The 27162-nt window shown below is 49.6% G+C and overlaps 1 protein-coding gene across 1 annotated transcript in view; it reads right to left on the bottom strand.

Moving 5' to 3' along the window:
- MYO1D (myosin ID) overlaps positions 1-27162 on the bottom strand; it is a 91466-nt gene that overhangs the window by 31087 nt on the left and 33217 nt on the right. Inside the window, exons 12-21 of the mRNA XM_077313879.1 lie at positions 25349-25419; positions 24370-24444; positions 24152-24284; positions 21822-21988; positions 20697-20904; positions 14861-15084; positions 14268-14412; positions 12836-12940; positions 8754-8867; positions 4471-4625 (exon numbers count right to left, since the gene is read on the bottom strand). Coding sequence (XP_077169994.1) covers positions 4471-4625; positions 8754-8867; positions 12836-12940; positions 14268-14412; positions 14861-15084; positions 20697-20904; positions 21822-21988; positions 24152-24284; positions 24370-24444; positions 25349-25419 — 1397 coding nt within the window. The remainder of the gene's footprint in view (positions 1-4470; positions 4626-8753; positions 8868-12835; positions 12941-14267; positions 14413-14860; positions 15085-20696; positions 20905-21821; positions 21989-24151; positions 24285-24369; positions 24445-25348; positions 25420-27162) is intronic.

The following is a 27162-nucleotide window of genomic DNA, read 5'->3' as shown; positions in this document are numbered from 1 at the left end:
TACCCTTGTCCTTGTTCATGTGCAAACCATCATGTACGGGATCTTTTATTTAAAGTAATGCTTCCATATGAAAAGGGGAGTGTGGGTGAAAAGGGGCACGCACACATCCACCAGACTTCACGGTCTTTACGCCACAGGCTGGTTCAGTCGGACTGCAGGAGAAAATGGCTTCTTCGGCCAGCAGATGCGGCCAGAGAGAGGAGGACGGATCCCCTCCTCTCTGGGCGCATCCCTAGCAGCACCATCTATTTCGTATCCTGTGTTTAGAAGTGGTTTAAGACCAAGGCGAAATGTGAACGGAGCTCCCCAGCTGCATGTCTGAAGAAAGCACAAGCCCAGGCAGGAGAAGCAGAAAACCAGTCGTCTCCTGCACTGCCTGGGAGACATCTCAAGCTACTCACCCCCCTCCCCTCTCTCTCTATGCAAAGTTGTTTCGCTTCTCAGTGAAACTATTTTATTCTTGGAAGCAGCTTGGTGATTAGTTTTTCTTTGCACCATTACACTCTGCGGACAGTGTGTACTCTTGGGAGCTGAACAGAAGCCTTCATCTGCGGGGTGACTTCATACTATTCAGGATTTGTTTGGACAACCTGGCTGGCCAGAAAGCAGCACTCAACGCCGCCCACCCCAAAAAGTCTTCTTGGTGTGTCTACTGGCACGCCTGGCCAGGTCTTTGGGGAGCAGATTTATACAGTGCTTCTCTGATCTCACAGTCCAATGAAGCCGGCCAGCCCCCCCCCCCCAATTACTGCAGGCCTAGCTGCCATTTAAATGTCATTCTTTCTTCCCCTCTCTTTCTTTCTGTTTCTAGCAGTTCCTCTCCCTGGGACAAGAGTAGGATTATGAATAATATGTGCGTTAAATGTACATTACTCACACACACACAAACGCAAAACTCCCCCAGAAAGCACCAGGAAACAATTAAGAACGCTGATGCATAAATTAATGTCGGGAGCGCACTCAGGAGAACAGATGACATTCCATTTGACTGCAGGAGAGAAAGCGGCGAGATTCAGGGCCACGAGCACTTTGGAGACCATCATGGTTTTCCGGGGATGAGCTTTCAAGAGTCAAACCTCCCTTCCTCAGATACAAAATGGAACTGAGGTCCCTGCGTCCTTATCTGAGTCTGAAAGGGGGTGTTGCCAGGGATGCCAGCCTCCAGGTGGGGCCTGGGGATCCCCTGGAATTATAGCTCATCTCCAGGGGAGAGGGATCGGTTCCCCTGGAGAAAAGGGCTGCTTTTGAGGGCGGACTTCATGGCATTAGACTCCACCAAGGTCCCTCCCTGCCCCAAATTCCACCCACTCCCAGCTCCAGCCCCTAAATCTACACGTATCTGCCAACCCAGAATTGGTAACCGTAGGCCAGCCTGTCTCAACCAGGGTTTTGTGAAATCCCGGGCTTTCTTGACGGCCCTGGAAGGGTTTCCCAAATGGGCGGGTGTTAATTAATGTTTTATATATTTCTTACAACTAAAATTTTAAAATCAGGTGATATGACCATATATGGCCACACTGACCCCCCCCCCAAATGGCCAATGATGGGCCAGGAGGGGGTGGGAAGGGGAGGGACCCTGGGTGGGCGTGTCCACAGCTCTGCTTCCCAACCATCTTCTGCCTGATTGTGCCACTTCTGGGGTTTCGGAAACCCTGAAGAGCGTTTCGGGGGGTCCTCAGCGGTTAAAAATATATTGAGAAAGGTTGCCCCAGGTGTTGTGAAGAAGGCATCCAGGATGCTGGGAAAGCCACATTTCTAGTTAAGAACTGCTGTGTCCTTCCACCTTTCTAAAAAACGAGGAGGGGGGAGAGGAAAAGCATTTCCTGCCTGCCGAAGAAGTTTCTGGAACAGCTGCAGGGAAAGCAGCTCCCTCCGCCTCTCCGTCCCCCGAGACACGGCACACATCGAGTGCGGAGAACGGACGGCTGGGAAGGTCACAGGAAGGCTGGACCCATGAAGGAAGAGGCCATTCCCAAAGACTGTGATGGAGCCTCGTTCTCCCTCACTCTCGACATGGCTGTCTCCTCCGTGGTGTCTTGAGGGAACCCGAAACCTGTCACCTGTCACCAGCAACGCCTGGCTGATGCCACTTTCACAGCGGGGTCTTCTAGCGTCCCCCTCTTTTCCTAAAACGGGTCGGCTAAACCTTTTTATTGGAAGGATTTTTTTTTAAGACACAAATGCCAAGGGACATGAAGAACAGCTGGGGATATCGTGTTTCACTTTAAAAAAACAACACAACGCATTTGATTCCAGCGCTGCTACGATGGGGAAAGCCGGAGCCTGGACATTCGGGTCAAGGGAAGCTCACAGAGCGGTTCGGCCTACTTTGGGGAAGGAGCATCTCGCTCGCCTCCATCAGTTCGGGCCAGATCCAGGGTGGCCACGCCCACTCCCAATTTCAGGCAGCATGATGGCATGTCCGGGCCCACATTTGAACACGTTTATTTATCAATTGAAATATTTGCACCGTGCCTGCCGGGAGCCGATGGCCACTCTGCATTGTACCCCACTGAGGTCCCTGTTTTCCCCAGGCTCCAGGCCCAAACCTCAGGGAATCTACAAACCTGGAACTTGCAACCCTATTCTCCCCCCCCCCACACTGCCGGAAGCCAGGAGAGACCTGTTAGCTCTGCTCTCAGCTCAAGACTCAGGCTCCGGGGTATATCTCGGTTTCCGATGCTGTGTGTGCTTCCGCAGATGAGAACTACAAGGAGAACCGAAGCATTCCTTGTGATTTTAATGTAAAGACATAAAGGCATAAATTTTTGATAAAGTATTATATGCATTTTTAATACCGTAACGTCCCTCTCCCTTCGACATCACGGGGAAAGTTTCCAGCTTGGCTCAAAGTTCCTTTGCTACGGAAGGCTTTCAGTGGCTTGAATTTCAAGCATAGGGAAGCCCCATCATGTCACAAAAGAGGGAAATAAATGAATGCAAAAGTGCCAAAGGAACTTCTTTTTATATTCTGCTTTTTTATATTCTGCTTTTCACTACCCAAAGGAGCCACAAAGCAGCTTACGAACACCTTTCCCTTTCTCTCCCCATGACGGACACCCTGAGATGGGGCTGAGAAAGCTCTAAGAGAGCTGCTCTGTGAGAACAGTTTTAAGAGAACTGTCACTAGCCCAAGGCCACCCAGCTGGTTGTGTGGAGGAAAGGAAAAGCTAAGAGGAGGTGAAGACCAAAGGCAGAGTGGAAAAGGGACAGTGAGAAGCACCCAGTGGTCCTTAATCATGCTCTTAGATAAAGGATATACTGTATTTCCTTATACTTCTGTCCCCTTGTTTGCCCCACACTTTCCTGTCCCGTATAACACATCCAAATATCTACGTTGTGTTTGCTTTCTCTGTCCAGTCATGCACAAAACGCTTTTTGGCAACCAATGGTAGTATTTTGATCCACGATGTGTGTTGAAGGACGTATTCTAAAACCAACACTTAAGAAAACCCATTTCCTGTAAAAGCCTCGTACCAAACTGATACTGTACCAGAATTATGTGTTTATCAACTCCTTCCTGGAATCCAAAAGGTTCTGGTGTTCTTTGGACAGTTAGGCAAGTGATTTTTTAAAGACAGAAATGCTGGTCAATAAGGGATGTCCTAAAAATGAGAAGATGAACTTAGACCCTAAAATAAGCCCCTGGGACGATACTGACTTCGGTCATGAACTTAAGGAGTTGTGAGATCCGAATTTGGCTGCCACACTACATACAGTAGTAGTCACTGAGGGAAACAATTTACCTTGCTGATTAGCCCACGATTTTTCTACATTTGAAAAAGCAGTAGAGATACAGTGAAAGGAAACAAGAAACTGGAAAGAACTACCAGTTCCCAGAAGAAATGGAGACTAGCTTAAGCCCAGGGGTGGCTCTCCAGATGTCCATGGACTACAATTCCCATGAGACCCTGCCAGCATGGGAATTGTGGTCCATGAACATCTAGAGAGCCACAGCCCCCCCCCCCCCGCCTAAGCAGCTACAAATTCTGCAGAGGGTATATTGGGCTCCTTTGGGATCTATTTTGGAAACGAGCACCTTCCTAAAAGAATGGTTATTCCACGACAACACAGGGATGCTGGGACACCTTTGGTCTCCAGAACAATGCACCAGCTCCTAGTTGTCACAATTCGCCAGATTTTAAGGATGAACCAAACTGAGGGCTTCCCCACATTCTCATTTTCCTTTCTGGTATGTTCTTCCGGATGTGTGTGTGTGTGTGTTTCACATACATTTAGCTCCCCCTGGTGGTCATTTTACTACTACATCAGTTTGTGTCCAGCGCAAACCTGCTGTTTAAATCTGCAGGGAGATACGTCAGACACATACCAGTGTTTAGAAGGCACAAAATGCATAAGGAACCCAGCCCCTAAAAACAGGAACTTACATGTGAGGAAACTATGGAAAAGCCCTTCGATAGGCACCTGCTTCAGAGATGACGAGCATTCCGAAAACCCAACCACCCTCACCTTTTGAAGTGGTTTGCCAGAACTCCGACCAGCTCCCCGATCCTGCTCTCGTTGACGGGTGGCGTGCAGAGAAGACAGACGATCAAGTCTTTGCTGTCTTTGGTGTGGAAGACCACCAGCTGATCTTGCCCATTGGAGACGCTCAATCCCGTCAGCTGCGGAAAAGGGAGAGGAGTCCCATTAAGGCTCACACAGTGGCTGCCCCAAAGCCATGGGGCTGGAATTAACCTGTAAAGCCCTGCACCAGAGGTGTCACATTCAATTGTTACGAGGGCCAGATCTGACATAAATATCACATTGCCAGGCCAGGCCCCAGAGATATAAACTTTATAAAGCTCACAGGCGCACCCCATTAAGGATTACATACTCAAAATAAAAAGATACTTAAAACATTAACACTTTTACTGTACACCAGCTTGGTGTAGCGGTGACCTTGGGCCAGCCTGCCGAATTAAACAAAGGCCGGACAGCAATGGAGAAAATTGGTATTGATAACTGGCTAAACCCCACTGGCTTGGCAAATAAACCATGAAAGGTGGTTCCTTTATTATTTAGGCCGTGGTGCCCGAAAGAGGTCCACTTCCAGGTGGCAACAGAAACGGAGTCCCAGGTTCAGGTGGGGGTCTGAAGCCGCAGAGCAAAATCTGAGTCCCGGCGGAACCTTTAAGGCCAAGCACACTGAATTCCGGAAATCAACTTCTGTTGTCATCTGGAAACAGACCTCTTTCAGGCAGCACGGCATAAATAATAAAGAAGCCCCCCCCCCCGCCCCATACACACATAGTGGTTTATTTCCCAAGCCCTCAGGATGCAGCCAGCTATCAATACAGAATTGCTACATGGCTGCCTTGTCTTTCTTTGGCTCTTGTGAAGCGGCACAGATCATTATGGATTGGCCGCAAGCCGGCTGCCGCGATGGAGCAAGGCATCGATCGGTTAAAAACAACAAAAAAAAATCCCATCCTTCCTTCCCCGAGCTCAGGGCAGCAGCGAACGGATCCCCCTCCCCATTTGACCCTTCCAATGACAACGCAAGATAAGGCAGACTGAGAGAAAGCCAGCGCTGGTCCAAGGTCATCCAAGGAGCTTTCTGGCTCCGCAGGGACTTGAATCCTGCTCGCCTCGGCCTTTCTCTGACACGCCAGCGCTAATTCTACGATGCCTCTCTGGACGGTCGCCCCTCCTCTTCGCCACAGGCCCTGCTCTGCAGGAAGCCGCGCTCCCCACCGTCATTTCACGGCAATCCGAGTCAATGCAACGATCGCTCCCGAATCGGTACGACTGAAACCAGGGCAGGGGAGGCAGTAGCAATCACTATGCCCAAGACGGAGAATGTCACCGTCATTCCTCAAAATGCACGATTAGTTTGAAGCTTCCCTAGCCTGCCTTCTGTCGCCTTAAAAGCCAGAAAGGAATCTTGCGGTTTCGTTTCGCTATTATTTATTTATCGTAGGGCGCAGATGTAAGGCAGCCGGGAGATCCTACAATTGTCTGGCAGCCAGGCAAGAGGCGTTCAGAGGTGGCTGGCCATGGCCTGCCCCTTGTCACACCCCTGGTGCTCCTCGGAGGTCGCCCTTCCAAGCGATAGCCGGGCGTGACAATGCTTGGCTTCCGAGGTCTGACGGAATCAGGCTCTCCAGGGCAGGTCTGCTTTTGAGCTCCTTTTCTTCTGTGCCTGCGCTCTGCAAAACACCAGCAGCCTCAGTCCCCTGGGCGAGCCAGCGACCAAAGGTGGGGAATCCCTTCACGTTTTTGAATCGCTGCTGGTTTATTTGTTTTTAAACGATCTGAAGTGACAGGAGGGATTCTTGAGACAGAAAACAAGCTGCGAGGAGGACCAGACAGGAGATGGCGGGCCTGAAATCTCCATGGCAACCTGTCCCGAGGGATGCCACGACGGTGACAGGACGGCTTGAGGAACTGTGGCAGGGAACACGGCAGGCAGGCAGGCAGATGTGCGCCCGCAGCCCTTCGAAAGCCAGCCCGGTCGGCCGATAAAGAGAACGCATCTTTTTGAAAGGAGCGTGTCGAGCGACAAAAATAAGCCAAAACAGCCGCCTCTGCCGGTTTCCTTTCACAAAGCGTCTCCGTTGGTATGAACGAAAAGGCTCACAATCCGTATAGTATACTAAGGCTCTCCTCCTCCAAATACACAACTATTGTGCCTGTTACTTCTAAAATCAATTCTAAGCTCCCATTTTATTGGTTTGCACTGAAAACTTTCACGCTGCACCTTGCCCTGAGCCGGTCTCCTGGATGGGGCAGGATAGAAATCATCAAGCCAATAAATAAAAGCTTCCCAAGACGGCGGAGATAATCTGCCGAAAAATTAATAGGCTGCATTTGAACTCGACTCCTGCCAACGCAAGCAACAGAAACTCCCGGCCTCGGAAAGGGCCCGTCAAAATAAGAAATGTTAATTGGGGGAAACTCCAGAGGAATCAAAAGATCTGTCACAAAAGCAATCACCTACAAGTCCCACGGGCCCTGTGAAGCTTCGAATAAACAGAGCCTTCCTCTCTGGAAAGCCCCCGCTCACTCAGAGCTCCACAGAGGTTGACGCTAGAGAAGGACCCAAATTTGCATCAAGGGGGCTGTGAAAATAGGGATTTCCCGCCTTGCCCGTTCTAGGTAGCAGCCCGGCAGCTGTGAGATTCAAGAAGCCTCTCTCCTTGGTCTCTTTGTGTTTAGCGCCACAAGCAGTCTTTGGGGAACGATGCACAGAAGCCCGGCTGGTAACGTTAGAACAGCGTCTCCCAGACCGTGAGTCACGGAGCCTCGCATGTAATCGGGCATTCAAACGTGTTCCCCACTTCCCAGAAATTCTGCAGCTCTTCCCGGAACATGTGGAACATTTTGCAGGTTCTCTGAAACGTAGCCAAGCCCTTCGTACCTCATTTACCTGTTTACTTCATATGCTTTCTCTCCAGAGTAGCTTTCACGAGACAGGTTAAGCTATGTGCATTAAGAGTGGGGGAATCTAATCTGGAAAAACGGATGTGATTCCCCACTCCGCCACGTGCAACAAGCTGGGTGACCTTGGGCCGTTCACAGTTCTCTGACAGCTGTTCTCATAGAGCAGTTCTCTTAGAACTCAGCCTCACAGGGTGTCTATTGCAGGGAGAGGAAGGGAAAGGTGTTTGTAAGCTGCTTTGGGACTCTTTTGGGTAGTGAATCTTCATCTTCTTCATCATCTTCGTCATCTTCATCTTCTTCATCTCTTCTCTTCATCTCCTTCTCCTTCTCCTTCTTCTGCCATCCTGTGAGCTTCCTTAGCAAAGCAGAGATTCAAACTTGGGTCTCCTAGATCCTAATCATACACACTGACCTAGGGATCTGCACTCAGATCTACCTGGGCCCAAAATATATCTGAAAAACTCTGCAGGGTTTCCAGATCCGGATATATGTTAGAGAATCCAAGTCAATACCAATATCTTGATCCCAAATATTCAAGGAAATATTTGACAGGAAATATTCAGGAATATCTGAGGCTGGCATTTTAAAGAGCCAGACTTGGGTTGGGGGGGGGGGGGGCTTGTTTTACCTTTTTCCGGGTTTCCCGGATAGGGGATAGGGAGGAAGCTCTCACCAGCCAATGGGATCGCACATTAGGAGGGGCTTGCTGGGATGCTTCTGCTGGGGGTCTCTTGTTTGACACTGGTTCTGTTGGGCTTGTGCTGCCACGCAGGCCCTGGGTTCTGCTTGGCTTCTGGGGTTATGTTGGGCTGGTTTAGATTCTCTGGTTGGACGCTGGACGTATTGGGCTTGTCACATGGGCCAGTGGTTCCGTGTGGATTCTGGGATTTGATGTGGGTTCTGTTGGCCTTGTAACTGGCCCAAGGGGAGGACAGGAGAATCAAACCCAGTTCTCCAGGTTAAAGTCTGCCACTCTTAACTTCTGTATCAAGCTGGCTCTCAAAGAGGCGTAATTTCAAAACCCACTGGGAAGGAGGAATGAGAGAGAATAAAGCTAATATTTGTGCCTTGAGAACAGTGGCCTATAAAGATTGTAAACAAAACAGAATACGTTATTCCGGAGAGGGGCTTCGGTGTTAATGCTGCATGGGGGAAGGAATTCCTAATGGATTAGTTCTGGCTCCGATTTTGCCACTCTCTGCTCAAATAACGAAACTGAGGAAAACTTCAGCACAGAACACAGATCGAGGGGGCAGAGGCACAGCTCAGCTAACCAGTGAGCGCATGGAGAAAATTACTTGGTTTAGATATCCCATTTTTCTCCACCCAAAGGGGTCTCGGCCCTGAACTCCACACCTCATACTTACGTTGTCCAGGGGGATGGTCTTCATGACTTTGTAGTGCTTTGTAGGGTCCATCTTGTAAAGATGTCGATCTGTGATAAAAATGGCTCTGTCTTCAACTTTGTTGAAGCGGTTTACCTGCAAAAAAACAAATCCCCCAGGGGTTAAAGTCATTCACTTTAACGTACTTACACAACACACACACATGCAGAGAGAGAGAGACAGAGAGAGACAGAGACAGAGAGAAAGACAGAGAGAGAGAGAGAGAGAGAGACAGAGACAGTTGCTTCCCAAATTCTTACAGGGAACTAAGGCACCTGCAAATCAAGCTTTAACTGACGGGCTTACTAGAGCACGGAAACTCAGTTGATGCTGTTTACTTGGATTTCAATAAAGCTTTTGACAAGGTCCCCCATGAGGTTCTGATGGGTAAACTGGAGAACTGCAGACTGGATTTTCAGAGGGTTAGGTGGACAAGGGACTGGCTAGAAAACCACACCTTAAGAGTCCTTGTCAATGGGGTTTTATCCACTTGGAGGGAAGTGAGCAGTGGGGAGTCACAGGGCTCGGTCCTGGGCCCATTACTCGTCAACATTTTTATAAATGATCTGCAGGAGGGGGGGGGGGATGGAGGAGATTAAATTCGCAGAGGACACCGAATAAGGAGGAATAGCAAACACGCCCAGAAGATGCAGCTGGAGTTCACAAGATCTGAACATGCTGGGAAAATGAGACTGAGATGCAATTCAGTAAGGAGAAGTGCAGAGTTCCACATCTGGGTCACACAAATGAGAAGCGTGCCTACCGGAGGGGAGACACACTTCTGGGTGGCAGTGGGTGCAAACGAGATTTAAATCAGCAGCCCCCCCACCCCACCCCACCCCCTTTGCCGCCATGACCGCCAACTCGGCTGCGCAAAACGGGAATCTAATTACAGATTCTGCTGCAATGCAACGAAGCCCCCCGCCCCGGCCCCCCTGCTCAGGCAGGTCCTATTAGATCCGCCTCCCCTTCCCGCTCGCTGCTAGACCTCCAGTGGGCAGCGGAGATGAAAACGAGGCATTTCAAAGCCGCCCTGAGAGCAGTCTGCCTCTCACCCGCCGCCTTCTAAGTGGGGGCCCCTCCTTCCTCATTTTCCACCCGGCTGCACACAGCAAGGGGAGGGAGAAGCCCCAGGACAAAAGGCGAGCCCCCAGCGGTCCCTAGCAAGGTGCATTTAGCAACGCCACGGCAGGCAGAAGCAGGGGGGCGAAAAGAGGAAACGGGTTTCGTTGCCAATTAAGACAGGCCCTCCCTCCCTCCCTCCCTCCCACAAAAGACCTATTCCCCAGAAAATGAAAAATGATGGACAATAAAACACCAACCGGGGCCTATTTTAATATTCTGACTCTAGAGGGGCTCCCGATTGAGATGGGTAGGTGTGGGCTTTGTCCCTTTGCTTGGCCTTGGCTAATTCTCCAGGGTTTCCGGTGTTCCTTGACAGGAATGAAATCAAACAGGGTTTTCCACGCGGGCATGATTAGCCTCATCAGTTTTGTATAAAAGGTTATTTCCCTCTTACAATTGTTTCTTCTAGTTCTGTATTTTATGTACGTGCTTTATGAGAAATTGCTGTTTTCAGCCTTCTTTTGGCCCTGCCGTTAGAGACGATGCCCTGAGAACAGAAGATCCAACTGGACTCTGTGACCATGCTTCTCTTCCACTCACACTTGAGAGCCAGTGTGGTGTCGTGGATACGGGTGACAGCCTCTAATCTGGAGACCTGGGTTTGATTCCCCAAGCATCCTCCAAGCTGGGTGACCTTGAGCCGGCCACAGTTCTCTCAGAGCTCTCTCAGCCTCACCAACCTCATAGCATCTCTGTTGCGGAGAGAGGAAGGGGAGGCGATCATGAGCCACTTTGAGACTCCTTCGGGTAATAGAAGCAGAGTACGAAAAACCAGCTCTCCTTCTTCCTCACGCGAGTGCTCACTGGAAAACTTCCAGTTAAGATGGCGGAGAGCCTGAAGAACTAAAACAATTTCCTGCTAAGAGTAAGATGATTAATGACTCAGTTCAACAGCTTCAGGGGCCAACCGAGTCTATTGGGGCACACAGTCAACATATGGAGTCCAAAACAGCTGCTTTGGAAGACTGAACGTGAAACAGCTGTATAACGTCCCGGCCAACTGGGCCCCCCAACTCAAGAGCTGTACTTGTTGGTTTGGCCATTGAAAAACCACAGATCTCACACAAATAGAAATGCTAGAACAGAGGTAGTCAAACTGCGGCCCTCCAGATGTCCACGGACAACAATTCCCATGAGCCCCTGCCAGCATTCGCTGGCAGGGGCTCATGGGAATTGTAGTCCGTGGACATCTGGAGGGCCGCAGTTTGACTACCCCTGTGCTAGAACTACAGAAAGCATGCTATACATCCCAGGCTATCTATAGCAGCTGGTCGCAGGATCTAAGCCACTGAAAGCCCTTCAAACTGACGCTGTATTTTATTCTGTTTAGGAGATTTTTATCTGGCCTCACCAACATTTTGCCTGAAGCACCGTTGTGTATCCTCTTAAAATCTGCACACACCTAGAAGTCCTAGCCCCATTTCAGCTTTCGGGAAGACGTCAGAGTGTTGTGATAAAAGAAGATGCTCAGTTGCGCTGCTTCTGGTTACTGTAACCTGTTTCCTGGGTTAACAGGACAACTCTGAAGTTCTCAGCCTTATTTTTACGTCGTCCCAAACTATTCCATGAGATTCACCCCCAATATCCTTCTGCCAGCCCATCACTACAGTGTCAACTTAGCCAACTTGGCCTCGGTTATCTGTCTCAACTGGATCGCTGTCACTTTAGGCCAAGTTGAAACTGTGACTTTAGTATAACAGCGAACGGCTTTATGACGTCGGGTTAGGTCAGAGATTATGCCCACAGCCTTGTGCCTTTGTGGAGCACATGGTTCTCCAGGAAATGAAAAGCGTCAACGTCCCTCTTTGCCCAGAAGGAACTGTCCCTAGTGCTGAAAACGGAAGGTCACGCTCACGCAAGCCTCCAAATGCCCTCAGCTCCGTAATAAACATGCATTTTGCCCCATATATTGGACTCAGGGGAAATCTACCAAATCTGAGAAGCACAGGTATCCAAGGGCTCCCAACCCCACCCCAATGCAGCTTCCTCCACCCCAAAAGGCTAACTCAACCTTCTGAATCGGCCTGTCCTTGAAGCGGAGAGCTGACGAACAGCCCAAAGTCCCGGCCCAACAGAAGAAGGAAAGTGATCCGCAGTCGGCCTTCCCCAGCTACCTTTCCCTCTCCTTTCTGAAGAGCAACAAACCAGCCTTTGTCCTGGATCTCACCCCTTTACTCGACGACAAAGCAAAGGATGATTTTCCACCTCCTTTATGAGGGCCTTTTAAGGAATTTGGCCGCCGACTTTGCCGATTCTCCTGCCGCCCCAGAACACACCTCTTTTCATTCTGTCCTTCACCTTGTTAGATTGCCATTCTCGATACCAGGCGGGCAAATACCACCGTGGTCCTGTAACGTTACTCTCTCTGACAATCCTGCCAGAGATCTCTCCCTGGCCTTGGAGAAGCAGACAACAAGCCTTCTGTTCAGAGAGAGAGAGAGAGAGAGAGGGAGAGAGAGAGAGAGAGAGAGGAATCGCACTCAAGCAAAGGTGGCCAGAGGAGCAGACTTAACATGGGGTGAAGCTGCAAATCGGACAGAAAGGCCGTTCAAGGAAATATGGGATGTAAAGATGTTAAGGGAAGGTGGTGAAGTTGTGATAGTCAACAGCCAACGCATGCCTTGCTTCCAGCAGGCCCAAAATATTCCCTCTTGTGCAAAATCTAGGTTCAGGATGCTAATTCTTGGCAGCCAGTTTGCAGGCGCTTGGTGGGTGAGGGGCTTGGACGCAATGGAAAGAATGCCAAAGGGGTATTATATCAGGATATTTCAAGACGAAGAAGAAGATTAGAAGCCGTCAGTCTTAACCACTGGCCGGCTTCTAGACATCAGAGGTCTTACCGTTAAAGATCCCAGATCTCCAACTCGGGCCGTGCACATCTTTTATTTACCTTTTGTGCCCGTCCTGGAGGGGACGGCCACATGCCAGCGGGTGCTTACCTTGCGGACGTGAGATGAGAAGAGAACATTCATGAACTTGTCCTTCCGCCTCAGCTCATTGGCCACGGGGATGAACAGGCCTGCCAACTGAGGGTTATCCGAATTCTAGAGAAGCAAACAAAGAGACACGTGGAATTATTTTCCATCGCTGAAGTAAAGGATGCCAGCCCCTTTGCTGCCCAGCCAAGGTGACCATCCAAGGCTACAACCCTAAGCACAGTTCCGATGCGCAAGTCTGCTTGAACTCCAGAAATTCTGCACAGACTGCTTAGTGCAGTAGTGCTAATCTCCAATGAATCCTCCCTGAAAACAAAAGTTCAGCAGTTGCTTTCCAGAACGAACGGAACATTCTAGAGCCAGCCATCCTGGATTCTAAACTATTTCCTAAAGAGAGGGAGCAAGCATTAGTTCAGGCTAAGATTTTGAAGACCAAGGGCCTTCTTGAAGGGACAATCATGTTATAGCTCTCTTCTGAGAACCAGCTGGGTGTAGCATGAGCTGCAGCCATGGGAAGACAATTTGTTCTGCCCCCCAGCCCCTGCCCTTGGTGGCATTCTTCTGTTGAGGGCAAGGAAGATAAAGGAAGCCTTGGGAAGGACCGTGACTGTGTTGTGAGAACAGCTCTCAGAGAACTGTGACCAGCCCGAGGTCACCCGGCTGGCCGCATGTGGAAGAAGAGTGGAGAATTGAACCAGCTCTCCAGATTAGGCTGCCCCTTCTCCTTGAAACTCAAATGATAAGATGCATGGGTGGGGGGGTGGCCGTGTTGATGTGAGGCAACAGAATAAAGTCTGACCACCTTCAAGAACAGCAAATTTCTATTCCGGGTGTGAGCTTTCATGTGCAGTCCCCCTTTCTCAGACGATGAAATAGGAACCATCACAGTACAGATATAAGGACAGAGTAAACGAGCAGGAAATTAGTCGACAGGCTCATGAAGATATCCTGCAAATATGCAGCATAATATCTTGCCAAAATAAGAGAGTTACCAAGGTCTAAGCTTTCGCACGCATGAACATTTGTCTTGGACATTTGCGTGCACTTGAAAGCTTACGCCCAGAACTTAGGAACAGCTCAGAAATCCTGTCTCTACTCCTTTGAGCCCAGAAAATTAAATCCTGAAATGGAAGAGGTTTGTGCAGATCTGTGCACGCAGAGGGTTGCGTATTCTCAATTCGACCCCCGGCTCCTCTAAGGATTCCATCAGTCCGGGAGCGGCATTTGGAAGCATCCCTTGGACAGCAAGCCGAGGAGAGAGGTTTAGGGCTGAAAGCAGGGATAAAGCGGGACAAAGATTAGGAAGCAAAGAGACAGAGTGCTTTCCGTGAGACGCTAAGGACATCTGACAGCTCTCCCTAATTCGCATGCTGCGGCATTTGCCTGGGCCTGGTTTCTCGAGCGGAATCTTTTAGAGGAATTCGGCCCCACTTACGGATGCCACGTAGTCCCCGTGCCAGGCCCGCTGGAGCCCGATATCCGTTCGGTGGCCCTTCAGCACTTCCATTGCAGCCACCTTCGCCCTGATCTGCGGAAGGTCTTTCGGGGGGATGCTCTTGATCAGCTCCTGCGCCCTCCATCTGGAAAACAAGCCGTGGAACAATTCACCCTTCAGACAGGGCCTGGGAAACAGGAAGGTCTAGTTCTCTCCTGAATTCTCAAGCTCCCGTATTTTGAGAGGGCAACAAAAGATCTCCGTCCCCTCTCTCTATACTGTGCATAATTTCATAAACCTCGATCGCGTCCCCTGTTTCGTTGTCTTTTGTACGTTGCAATGTCCCTGGCTCTTCAGCCTTTCTTCCTAGTTTCTACTGTGGCCCATTCCGCCCACGCTGGATAATGCACTTCCAACACTCTTTAGAAGCAGATTCTCCTATTCTGCACAGGAAAACCCAGCTGCAAAATCATGCCGAAACGTGTGCAGAATGAACGAATGCTAGTTAGCTGCAACCCACGAAGGCGCCAGCTACGTGCCGTGAGCCTGAAGGTGGCTTGAAATGCAAGGCACAACTTCTGACAGACCCCTACCTGTGATAGATGCACTGCAGGTTCTCTTCAAACTTCCGCAGCACCTTTGGGGGGCTGGGCCACTTCACGTGCTTCCCGTAGCCCTTCAAGGACCTCACGTTCTGAAACCGCCGGGTCACCTCCCGGATGTAAGATCTGACTTTGTACCGACGGTAGCACTTGATGATCTTGAGGGCGGCCCGGGTCCGTTTGTAGCGCAGGCGGGCCAGCGTGCCCCTCCAGACCTACAGGAGGGGGGGAAATAAAAGGGTTTCTAGACTTCCCGACTCCTTGGATTCGTTTCAGATTCCGGGAAAATGGATCTAAAGAGGGCTAAAAATGCAGTGACTTGAGGATACTGAGCAGGTCTACTGGGTGACCTTGGACTCGTCACAGTCCTGATAGTGCTCTTCTCACAGGACAGTTCTCTCAGAGCTCTCTCAGCCCCATCTACCGCACAGGGTGCCTGTTGCGGGGAGAGGAAGGAAAGGCGATCATCAGCCGCTTTGAGACTCCTTTGGGGAGTGAAAAGCAGGGTGTAAAAACCAACTCTTCTCCTGCTGCACCATATTTGACCTGCATCACCCTCCCCAAATTCAGATGGGCCTTCTCTAGGGCTGGCTTTAATGCTTTTCTGTTGGCTTTGTTTAAGGGCAGATTCCAGCATTCACCTACGAAGGCTCGGTTTTGGGGGGGGGGGGAGTGCAAAATGGATGGAAAAAGGAGAGAAATGGAGAGGGGGAAGGAAGGGGATGCCCTGGATGAATTACACAAAACTGAACTGATTCTGTCTGTGGCTGCATCTTGCAGAGGGCGGGCTCCTTAGAAATCCCAGTCCATTTTTTCTAACTGCATTCCATTAACTCCCCCAACCAACAACCATGGTAGTACACCTATTAAGCAGGCAGGGGCTCATGGGAATTGTAGTCCCTGGACATCTGGAGAGCCACAGTTTGGCCACCCCTGCCATTCTGGAAGCAACTGGACAGCACTGAGCACGAACACTCCCTTATTTAACCTTGCTACAGAGAGTTCCAGGTGGAGGCAAGCAGGAAACTCCCAGAGGCCGCAGGGATGGAAGAAGCCGCCTTTACGGGTTCTGCAGGCAGCCCTCTTCTCCATCATCCGTGCTACGGAGGAACCTGGCCTGGCTGAGCTTCTCTGACTGCGCATGCCCATTCCAGAGAAACCTCCCCCCAGGCAAGAACAGCCTCGGGCAAACAAAGGGTCAGCATCCAGGCATGTTTCCCCCTGGGGTTTGGAGGATGCTGAAATGAGAGATTTGCGCTAGACGGGTCTGACTTTTCCACATACAAGTGAATCTTGCAGGGCAGACGACGTCCCCTTGAAATTCCCCCCCCCCCAGACCCCTCATCTGTCATATTATTGTAGAGTCTGAAAACCAGCTAGATTTTGGTGAGGTTTTCGCGGTTACTTTAATTCCTGCCAAAGCAGAGGAGTCTCAGAAGCTTCTTTATTAAGAAGAAAGAAGCTGTTTTTTTCATATCGCACTGTTCGCTACCCAAAGGAGTCCCAAAGCGCCTTTAAAACCCCTTTCCCTTCCTCTCCCTGTTAGCTGGGTGAGGCTGAGAGAGGCTCTGAGAGAACAGCTCTGCAGGAACAGCTCTGAGAGGACTGCGACTAGCCCAAGGGCACCCAGCTGGCGTCTTGTGGAGGGAAATCAAACCCAGTTCTCCAGATTAGAGTCCGTTGCTCTTTAACCACTGCACCACGCCGGCCCTTAAGAGTGACCGCAGAGGCCAGCGAAGCCCTACAACCTGGACTGGGGGCTGGACTAGGTGTCCCTCTGCAACAAAACTCAGCAACTCCTGATGGAGAACTGTGGATATTTTTAAGAGACGCAGGGGAGAGGGGCAGCTGTCGGAAGACCCCTGTCAGACACAGGACATGCACTTCTTTCAAAATGGCTCGTGCCTCCTGAATCAGCAGCAAGCATCTCACGCTGCATTCCTGTGCCGAATCTCTGCTCTAATTTTAGAGGCTGATCCGTAATCTGGTGGGGAATTAGCTGGTTTTGGTTAGGGCCGAGCACTTCTTTTTCTGCTCCGCGGTCCCTGTTCCCAGGGCATGTTGGGACACGGGAGAAAAAAAAAAATTAAATGATGGCAAGTCATCCGTGGCGTTCGGTGTCTGCCGCTCCTCTCCGTTAACCCATTCCGCCCTCTTCCTTCCCCGGCACCAGCGAGGCCGGGAATGTTGCTATGGCAACATCGGTGGCCAGGTTTTGACAGACAGGTCTCGCCGGAGGAATGCCTGGGGAGGAAATCAGAACGCCTCCGGGCAGGGTGGGGTGGGGAGAGAAAGAAGCAAAGGAGCAAAGGAGACAGGTAAAAGCAAACCGCATCAGGGCACTGGAGAAAAAGAGAAAAAGAAAAAGCAACGTGGAAAGGACTTTTTCCGTGCGCTGAGCTTTAATGAGCATCTCCCCTCCCGCTGCATCTTTCTGCCTAGGGGCTGCATCAATTCAACGCACCTTAGGGAAGCCACATCAATTCGATCGGCCTGCGCCTTCAGGAAAGCAGCCAGGGCCATCGACCAGGAAGGTTCCCAAGACCCCAAACCGGCAGCATCCAAGGGCCTTGAAATCTCTTTTATAGAAGGAGTCAGCTCGGTGGACGGGGGTCGGGGAGTGCAAACGAGAAGTCTGACATATTGATCGATCAATTATTTTGATTTCTAGGCTGCCCCTCCCTGCAAACGGGCTCGGAGCCGCTAATCTCCTATAAAATCACATTTAAAACCATAAAACGGTCTGTTGTTTCCGCAAGACTTATTGTCTCATTTTGGTCCTCCTCTGTTTGATGGATGCCACCGGCATGGGGGAGGAGCACATGAAGTTGGAGTAGAGCAAGGGGGCGCATGATGCAGTGGAAGCAGTGGGGAGGCCCACAGCTATAGCTCCACTGTCCAGGCCTCAACCATAGGCATGGGGGAAGAGTGCCGTATCGCAGGCCCAACAATGAACCAGCTTTGTGAATGGAGCCACTCTCTTAGATAACGCACCTCTCACAATTTAAAATGATCTCTTTGGTTGCAGTTTTACCCTGGAACAAAGTTTGAGTCCAGGTGCTCATTTAAGACCGACACAGTTTAGTTCTGGGCATAAGCATTCGTGTGCATGCACGCTTCCTCAGATATGTTGTAATGTGCAAGCACATTGGTCTTAAAGATGCCACCGGACTCAAAGTCTGAGTCCAGGGGCACCTTTCAGATGCAAAACAAAAAGGAGAAAATATCCTGACCCAAACTAACGTCAAGAACAGGGGTAGTCAAACTGCGGCCCTCCAGATGTCCATGGACTACAATTCCCAGGAGCCCCTGCCAGCATTTGCTGGCAGGGGCTCCTGGGAATTGTAGTCCATGGACATCTGGAGGGCCACAGTTTGACTACCCCTGGTCAAGAACCTAAAAAGGTCAAAATAAAGGAAATGAACTTACGTCTCTGCGGGGTAGAATACAATTTTTAAATTTAGTACGCACATTTATTTACGTTAAAACCCCAAGGCTTATAGCATAGCCCCAATAAAATCGATGCACATTAATGCCTCCGCTGACCAGACACATCTCGGCATTACCGGCTACATCAGTGGTCAGGCATGAAGTAAAAACAGCATACATAAAATGCAATAAATACAAGAATTGTTATAGCCAGCTGGTTCCTTTAAATGATAGACTCAGAACACTACGGACCAATATTTAATTCTATGGACCAAAAGGCCTCTAATGGTTCAAAAGCAGGCCCTGGCCAAGGGGAGCCCTTTCAGGGTCCAGGTAAGTGTCACGTAAGAGCCAGTCTTTTTGGTATACACGACATGGAAGCTAGTGTTTTAAAGGTCGGAATTTGGTTTCCAAAATGCAAAAGAGAGGAGCAGAAAGGGCAGAGGTGGCGATTAGGGAGAGCTGGTCTGCGACCCACTTCCGGAGGCCTTGTGACCCACCGGCTGGGAAACCCCATTCTAGGACGTCTAGCTCAACGATCACAATCTCAGCAGCCAGCTAGAGCTCCCTCTGCTGAGAACTAGCAATTGCGAGGATGCAGATGCAAGACCACTAACTAGGCCAGGGGTAGTCAAACTGCGGCCCTCCAGATGTCCATGGACTACAATCCCCATGAGCCCCTGCCAGCGTTCGCTGGCAGGGGCTCATGGGGATTGTAGTCCATGGACATCTGGAGGGCTGCAGTTTGACTACCCCTGAACTAGGCTAATGAGGATACGCTGCAACATTTTGGAAATGCATTCGGAATTCCAAACCCTTTCAAGGCGGGCAAAATATTCTTGCTGAAGGAGGAGGGGGGCAAACACAACTGTTCAAAGAAAAAGCTGGCATCACAAAACCCATCGTGCTCTCAGTGGACCCGTTCTGATGTTTACTCGGGGATCAGCGTGCCAAATCAATATTTCACCACCGTCTCAAAATTTAATTTTCAGCTTCCTGCTGGTAGCAAGAATAAATGGGGCAAGCCAAGCAGCCATAATGCCTGACTTTGGCCATCTGTGGTGCTCATGTGTGTTTGTGTCGGGTGTGTGTGTGTGAGCCCTATCCCCCCAACAAGAGACCGCAAAAAGGGAACATTTGTTCGAGAATAATGTTTGTCTTCTTGTTAAAACACACTGGGAAAGGCTCTGAAAAGGCAGCAATTCATTTACTTATCGTACGGCCTGTGTGGTCGCGTAGGCAGGAGATTTGAGGACTGCCCGGCAGCCAGGCAAGAGATATTCGGAGATGGTTTCCCATGGCTTTATGACCCCTCATGTTCCCTGGGGGAAATGCCACCCGGACCCTTGGAGGTCTCCCTTTGCTACTGTTCCATGTTGCTTGTTCTTTCACTTCGTTCAATAGTGTTAATCGATGGATGGATGGATGGATGGATGGATAGACGGACAGACGGACAGACAGATAGTAGCCAGGGTCAACCCTGGCAGTAATAAACCAGTAATAAGCACTTCCTAAAAATATACCTGCCAGCAGTAAAATAGAATTATAGCTTGTCTTAGCATTCGTATGCTAACATTCTATGGATGTTTGTAGGATTCTGGAGGGGGGGGGGAAGGTAGTACTTCATAGTTGACATTTTGTTATGCCATCAAAGGATTCATACAGCCACACATACCCCCCCCCCCACACACACAGACACCAGTGTCATTTTGGGTTTTTTTGCCATGAATATTGATGCCATGAATATTTTTGCCATGAATATTGACTGCTTGTGCAGCCTGCAGAACAGGAATTTGTGTTTCCAAAAGAACACACATTTCTAGCCCTTGGCTAGGAAACATGTAGAGCAAACCCTCCGAAAATGGGGGGATGGGGGAGGCCCTGGTGCTGTGTAGCACCTTCCTCAGCTTCCTTTCCAGCCTCCGTTATGGGGCTGGTATTCCTTCCTCCATCTCTACAGATATCTTAAAGCGAAGGGAAGATGCTCTGGAAGAGGGTTTCCCAATTACGGTACTGTACTGCGAGGGCCCCCCAATGGTACCATGGTGTGTGTGTTGGGGGGTGTTTTCGAAATGGCGGCTGGGGAGAGCCCTCCCACCCTGCGCCAGCCTTTTCTATTCTGTGCCATTTGCCCAGGATTTGGGATGAACATGAGTTCCCTGTGACTTGTTTTTGTTGCAGCTACCACAAAAAGATGCATACAAAGGTTTTCCAGCCTGCCGTGTTTTGGGGTGACTCACGCTAGGTGACCGATGGTCCAGGAGAGAGAATCAACAATCACCCCTTTGGATCCCATGAAAACTGAAAGCGCCCGGGGGAATCTGCCAGAGACGGTCTTGCCTCCCACCGTGGGGAGAGGAGGGGCATTTCAAAGCTGCTGTCCTCTACCGCGCCTCACCTTCTGCAGGAAGAGGACCACCCAGACGAGCATCTTGGCGTGGAGCTCTTCCAAGGTGAACAGCGTCCGCGGGGTGCGGATGAAAATCTTGGTCTTCCCGTAGGCCACGTCATGTTGGAACCCGCAGTGCTCGATCAGCTTCTTCACGGCTTCTTTGTCGGAGGGGAGCTTGTGGTTCGGCCACGTGAATTCAGGGATTATCTTGTACCTGCATCCGTGCCAGAATTTTTAGGAACGGTTAGGTTTCTTCACCTTCTCCTGAGCTCACTGGTTATCGTAGTAGAGGACTTTATGAGTGCTTGACCGAAAGAGCCCAGGCAAGCCCAAACCCATCAGATTTCAGAAGCTAAGCTGGGCCGACCCTGTCTAGTATTTGGAAGTGAGACCTCCAAGGATTTGGGGGGCAGCTCCCCCAAGGAACGTGAGGGCCCATGATGGCCAACCACCCCCGAACATCCCTTGCCTGGCTATCAGACAATCTTCAAATCGCCTGGCCACACTGCACATGCCAGACGAGAAAGAATACAGAAATACTCCGCTTTTCCAGCGCAAATTTGCCAAGGAGAGGCGGAAGGAGAAGCTTTCAAAATGGTGGGAGAAAAAGGCTCCGCCCCCATTACAGCCAAAGAGGGATTATTACAAAGGCGACAAAATCAGCTGGTTGCTGCTATTTTCAGCCATGTTGCCAAAATTGAGATCTTCATTCCACTCTCCAGAATCTTGCTGGAACTCTCTTCCCCCAAATTAGAGACCTCTCTGATCTTGAGTTGATAGGTGCCTTCCCCCCCCCCCCGACAACCAGTAGGGGATGGGGGAAGTAGGGTGGTCACATCCAGATTAAGAGACTCATGGAGATTTGGGGGCAGAGCCTGGGGAGGGTAGGAGACCTCAGTGGGGTCCAAGGCTACAGAGTCCACCCTCTGAAACATCCCTTTTCTCCAGGGGAACTGATCTCTGCAGTCTGGAGATAGGCTGTAAAATCGGGGGATCTCCAGGTCCCAGCTGGAGGATGGCATCCCTACTCCAATTAGTATCACAAAAGCCAGAACTAGACCCCCTGGTGCAATTGGGGCTTTGGGTCCAGTTGTGCCCCCCCAACAATGGGAGAAGTTCATCTTTTGTTACCTGTGGAGGAATTTCTCATAGGTCTGGCGATAGGCGAATCCGGCCCGTCGTACCCGGACGTTCTCCAGGAGCCCCAGGTATTCCACCTGATGTCGGCAGCGTTCTTCATCAAAAAGCTGAGGCGATTTCTTGTCATTGGGCTTGATGCAGCGGACATAGAACGGCTCCTGCGAAGATGCAGTGTGGAAAACAGCAATAAAAAACACACACGTCAAAGCAATGATGCAAAGGGTGGAAAATAATTGAGGGACGATCTTAATATTAAGAAGAACCCTGCTAGATCAGACCAGTGAGAGTCCATCCAGTCCAGCCTCCTGTCCCACACAGTGGCCAAGCAGTTCCTCTGGAGAGCCAACCACAGGACATGAAGGCCAAGGCCTTCATAAGAACATCAGAAGAGCCCTGCTGAGTCCGACCAGGGGTCCATCTAGTCCCGCCTTCTGGCTCACACAGTGGCCAACCAGTTCCTCTGGAGAGCCAACCACAGGACATGAAGGCCTTCATAAGACCCTCAGAAGAGCCCTGCTGGATCAGAGCAGTGGTCCATCTAGTCCACATCCTGTCTCTCACAATGACCAACCAGTTCCTCTGGAGGGCCAACAGCAGAGCAGAGAGGCCGAGGCCTTCACAAGGACATCAGAAGAGCCTTGCCAGATCAGACCAGGGGTCCATCCAGCCCAGCCTCCCCTCTCCCAGTGGCCAACCAGTTCCTCTGGAGAGCCAACCACAGGACATGAAGGCCAAGGCCTTCATAAGACCCTCAGAAGAGCCCTGCTGGATCAGACCAGTGGTCCATCTAGTCCACATCCTGTCTCTCACAATGACCAACCAGTTCCTCTGGAGGGCCAACAGCAGAGCAGAGAGGCCGAGGCCTTCACAAGGACATCAGAAGAGCCTTGCCAGATCAGACCAGGGGACCATCCAGTCCAGCCTCCCCTCTCCCAGTGGCCAACCAGTTCCTCTGGAGAGCCAACCACAGGGCAGGGAGGCCGAGTCCCTGATATTAACGTTACCATGGTTCAAGAAGCAGGTCAAGGAAACACATACCCCTTGTCTAGCATTCCTGCCTGCCATGTTCAGTTGTTACTGTGGAAACAGTTAACTATTTTTACACGGGGAGAAGGAGGGCTGTTCAAAACCTGTCTCACAGTGTACAGGCAAAAGGTGGGGGGAAAACTCTCTAAGCCAATCGCTGGCAAAGGTTTTGTGACTACAGAAGGGCACTTGCAATCTGTCCATAACATTAGCTCTATTGGCGGCGGCGGCGGGGGGGTGGGGGTTGGGTGGATTATGTTCTTTCCAATCTCCAGAAAGGTCAGCCTCTTAATTGCTCAGATTAAAATGATGCCGTCTCACGATGGATTTATGCCCGCATGATTTTCACACCAATGTTTGTTCCCTTGCAGCGGGAGGCTGAACCGCCTGGCAGAAGGGGCAGATCCCAGGTTTTGGACTTATAGAACTGGTATTTTTGGCGGTGAAGCAGAATGTGTAGCAGTGATACCCAACCAAAAAAAGAAGGCACTGTTATGCATGGGGGGGGGGAGTCAATACATGGGAATAGAGCATGTCTCCATTTTTGTTCGCTGCTTTGTGGCTGCATGGCCAATGTAGTCTGGTCATTTTATTCCCTGACATTTCACCAGTAACTGTCGTCAGGATCTTCATAATTTCTTTTTCTCTTATAACCTACTGACCCACCACAACAGATACTCTTCCGTAGCCCAGTGGTAGCCCCAAAGCACCCTCTTAAGTCCTGGTAAAAGGAACACAGAATGAGGTCAACTGGAGGGCCGGCAATTAATTAGGAACTAGATTAACTTAATTGGGGACTAGCCTGAAAAACAGCAGCCAGCAGAAAGTGGGGGAGGGGGGAAGATCCCCCTAGCAGATTCTTCCCTCTCACCCTTTTGCTAGTGAGCAGAAAGGCGGGGAGTGAAATGTCCCCAGCAAGGCATGTCACACCTCCCTTTTTGCAGGAAGCAGAAAACAGCAGTGCATAAATGGCTCCCAGGCATTTAAACCCTGCTATCTGCTCCTGTGAAAAGCCGTGGGGAGCTGAAAGCAGGGTTTAAATGGCTTCGAGCCTCACCCAGCCTCTCAGCTGTTTCTCATGAAGATCAGGAAGCAGGATTTTTTCCCCCCTGGTCTTCACAATCCATCATGAGCCAAAATATCTGGCAGTTCATCCTGGTTCTTCAGGTCACAAACATCGGTTGACGAATGCCGAACAGGCCGAAATTCATGACGAGATTCAGTTGATCAGTGGCCCGTGCCCATCCCTACCCAAGACAGCACAAAAGTGAAGCCAAGACTGACGACCTCCTTACCTTAGAGGCCAAATTGTCCACTAAAGCAACCATGGAGTTCTTGAACAGGGTCGCCGCCGTCAGCGGCCTCTTGGTCACCTCCGTGATACTCAGCTTGCCTTCCGGCCACATCTTTTTCAAAACAGGGTTGAAGCTACAAAGGCAGAGAATGAATTAAAAGGTTGCCGGGATTTGGTCGGCACATCAAGAATAAGCGAGCTATAAAGTTTTGCTCCTACCTGTTATACATCAGGCGTTTGAAATCTTGAAACAAAGTGTCCTTGTTTTTATCGATAAATCCCGTAACCGAGTAGCTGCTCAAGGAAAGAAGGGGAAGAAACAAGAAATGCACACATCTGTTAGCGAGAATACAGTAGGCCACGGTGAATGAGAATCAAAGAATCACGCTCATCTCGTGTGGCTTGACTCCAAATACATGGCCAAACAGCTACGGCAAAGGGGACCCAAACAGATATTCTCCTTTGGGTCCCCCACTGGGGACAAAAGCAGGAATCAATAGCACGATTTTTTTTAAAAGATTAAATTATAAAGGCTTCTCCCAGCTACAAGAGCATCAGGGCCAAGAAAATTCAGAAGCACTGCTTATTGTTATTGTGCGGATACTATTGTAAGGATATAATTCTTACAGGGGTTTTATTGTTATTGTGGGAATATTGTATATTGCATAATGTTTTCAGGTGTGTTTTATATGATGTTTTCTGTGAACCGCTGCGAGCCGGCTTGCTGGGTGGAGCGGTTAAAAATCTAATATAATAAATATAAATAAATAAATAAAATAGGGGTAAGGTTTGACAGGACAGAGGCTGAGATACGTTTTCCGTCTCTTCTTCATTTCATTTATTTTGGTCTAACTTCATTCATAACCTTAAAGGGGAACCAAACTTCTTATACCATCCTTCTCTCCCCCCAATTCCTCCTCACAACCACCAATGGGCCAAAACCACTCAATAAACCATTTCGCGTTTCTGAGCTTAGAAAGGAGAATTCCCTCAGAAGAGCAGAAGTGGAATGGGGGAGCTGAGAGAGATACTTTATTCTATGTGCAGAACTGGATTTCTATGATTTCACCACCGAACAACATGTGGCATTATTTTTAAGGCTGATTTCTTCGGCCAGGACCATAGACTGGAGAAAGCCCACACACCGGAAGAAGAAAAGGAGTGTGGTTAAAAAAATTATTATTAGTAAATTACTTACATCACATCTCCAGCATAATGCTTAATCCGAAAGTCTCTGTCGAACTCCAAGTTTTTGTCCATTGCACAGAGCTTAGAAAAAGGAAAGGTTCAGAGGTCAGCATTAAAACACTGAAACATGAAGATTCTGCTTTTTAGGTACAGGCCTGGTCTCCCCTGCTTTTCTGGGCTGTGAAATCTCTTTCATGATGCTTTTCTTACGTGTAACAAAATGTTTTACTCCTGTATCCGAATAGAGAATCTTGACGAATTACCTTTCTATGAATTAGTTTTTTAAAACGGGTCGCTCCAGATATTAAAATACCTAGGTTGCGCCTGGATCTCTCTGATGAAACATTGTTTGCAATCTTTAATTTTTGGACATCACAAATCAATTGACCGTAAGTTCGGTTCTTTCAACTAACACCAGTAAACCAGAGAGAAAGTGTCTGAAGAGTTATTTATTGAAGAAAAAAAATACCTCTTTTTATCAGACAAGACCTTAGATTAGAAAATTGATGGATGTAAAAATTATCCCTATCATTACTGCAAAAATAGTGCTAATGGGTCCAGATCTCCTAACATTTCTCAACCAGGTTAGTGTAAATTAAAGGAAATTAATTTTCAGGTTATTATCTGAAGCTCCTTTTAGGAATCTTCCCAATCTTCTCACACACAAACAGAAATGTCCCCGAATGTCTCTCACGAGTTCTTCCTAGAGAAATCTGATTTGCTTATCACAGTTCTATAGAAAAATAGCAGTCGAATTTCTTTTTAACAGGTGATTGCCATCTAAACCAGGGGTAGTCAAATTGCGGCCCTCCAGATGTCCATGAACTACAATTCCCATGAGCCCCTGCCAGCGAACATCTGGAGGGCCACTGCTTCTTCAGTACAGCTGAGATAAATCAAGTGCATCTAAAGCCGCATCTGATATGAGATTATCAATTAATTAACCTTTGCATACCCCCTTCCCCTCAGGCGCAGAGCGGTTCACATAGAACAATACATCAAACTCGGTGATTATAACAAATTATTATAACGATAATAACAACAGAGAAAATAGCATTCTAACTGAGCACCCATGGTTGGTCAGCTCCATCATATGGGTTCAAGGGAGGGGGGTACAGGGGTCCAATGGATGTTGTTTTGTTCCGGTCGACCTCAACCACATGCCTGGCGGAAGAGCTCCCTTTTGCAGGCCCTGCAGAACTATCAGGGCCCTGATCTCCTCTGGGAGCTCGTTCCACCAGGTGGAGACCAGCTTGGAGAAAGCTCTGGCCCTGGTTGAGGTCAAGTGGACTCCCACTGGTTCAGCGGGGTCTCTTCAGCTGAACTGCCGAAGAGAGCCCTGGTAGAACCTATGAGGACACTTCTTGCTGCAGCATCAGTTCCTTGTCAGGCCCTTCTAGTTTCAGTCGAGTTTCAAGGGACCACCCAAAACCCCCCCAGCTGATCTACCCCTCAGCTGTATTTTTCAGCTTTGCCGCCGGTTTCACCCCCCCCCCCTTCTTGGTATTTTTCAGACCAGATCTATTAGAATAGAAAAAATCTGGAATTTCTAAACAATCCCGGAACCAAATACTTTACTGGTATTGAGATCCCTTTTCGGGGGTGAGGGGTGGGTCCCGAAATAGTACTAAGAAGAACAAAATTTGCACCTGCCTAGTACAGAAAAACCAGCCAATCTTTTCTCTTAGACTCAGGGATGGTTTTCCTTTATATTAACGGAAAGCAGCATTGCTGGATTCTGCCTGCCTGCCATCTGCTCCTTTTCTTATTCTTCGGTGCCATATCACGAATCCAGTTGGGGGCAGACTGCAGGGCATCCTTAAG

Source organism: Paroedura picta, chromosome 16 (genome assembly GCF_049243985.1).
Source record: "Paroedura picta isolate Pp20150507F chromosome 16, Ppicta_v3.0, whole genome shotgun sequence".
Classification (NCBI taxonomy): domain Eukaryota; kingdom Metazoa; phylum Chordata; class Lepidosauria; order Squamata; family Gekkonidae; genus Paroedura; species Paroedura picta.
Note: the sequence above shows the minus strand (reverse complement) of the source record. Positions and strands in the feature narration are given on the sequence as shown.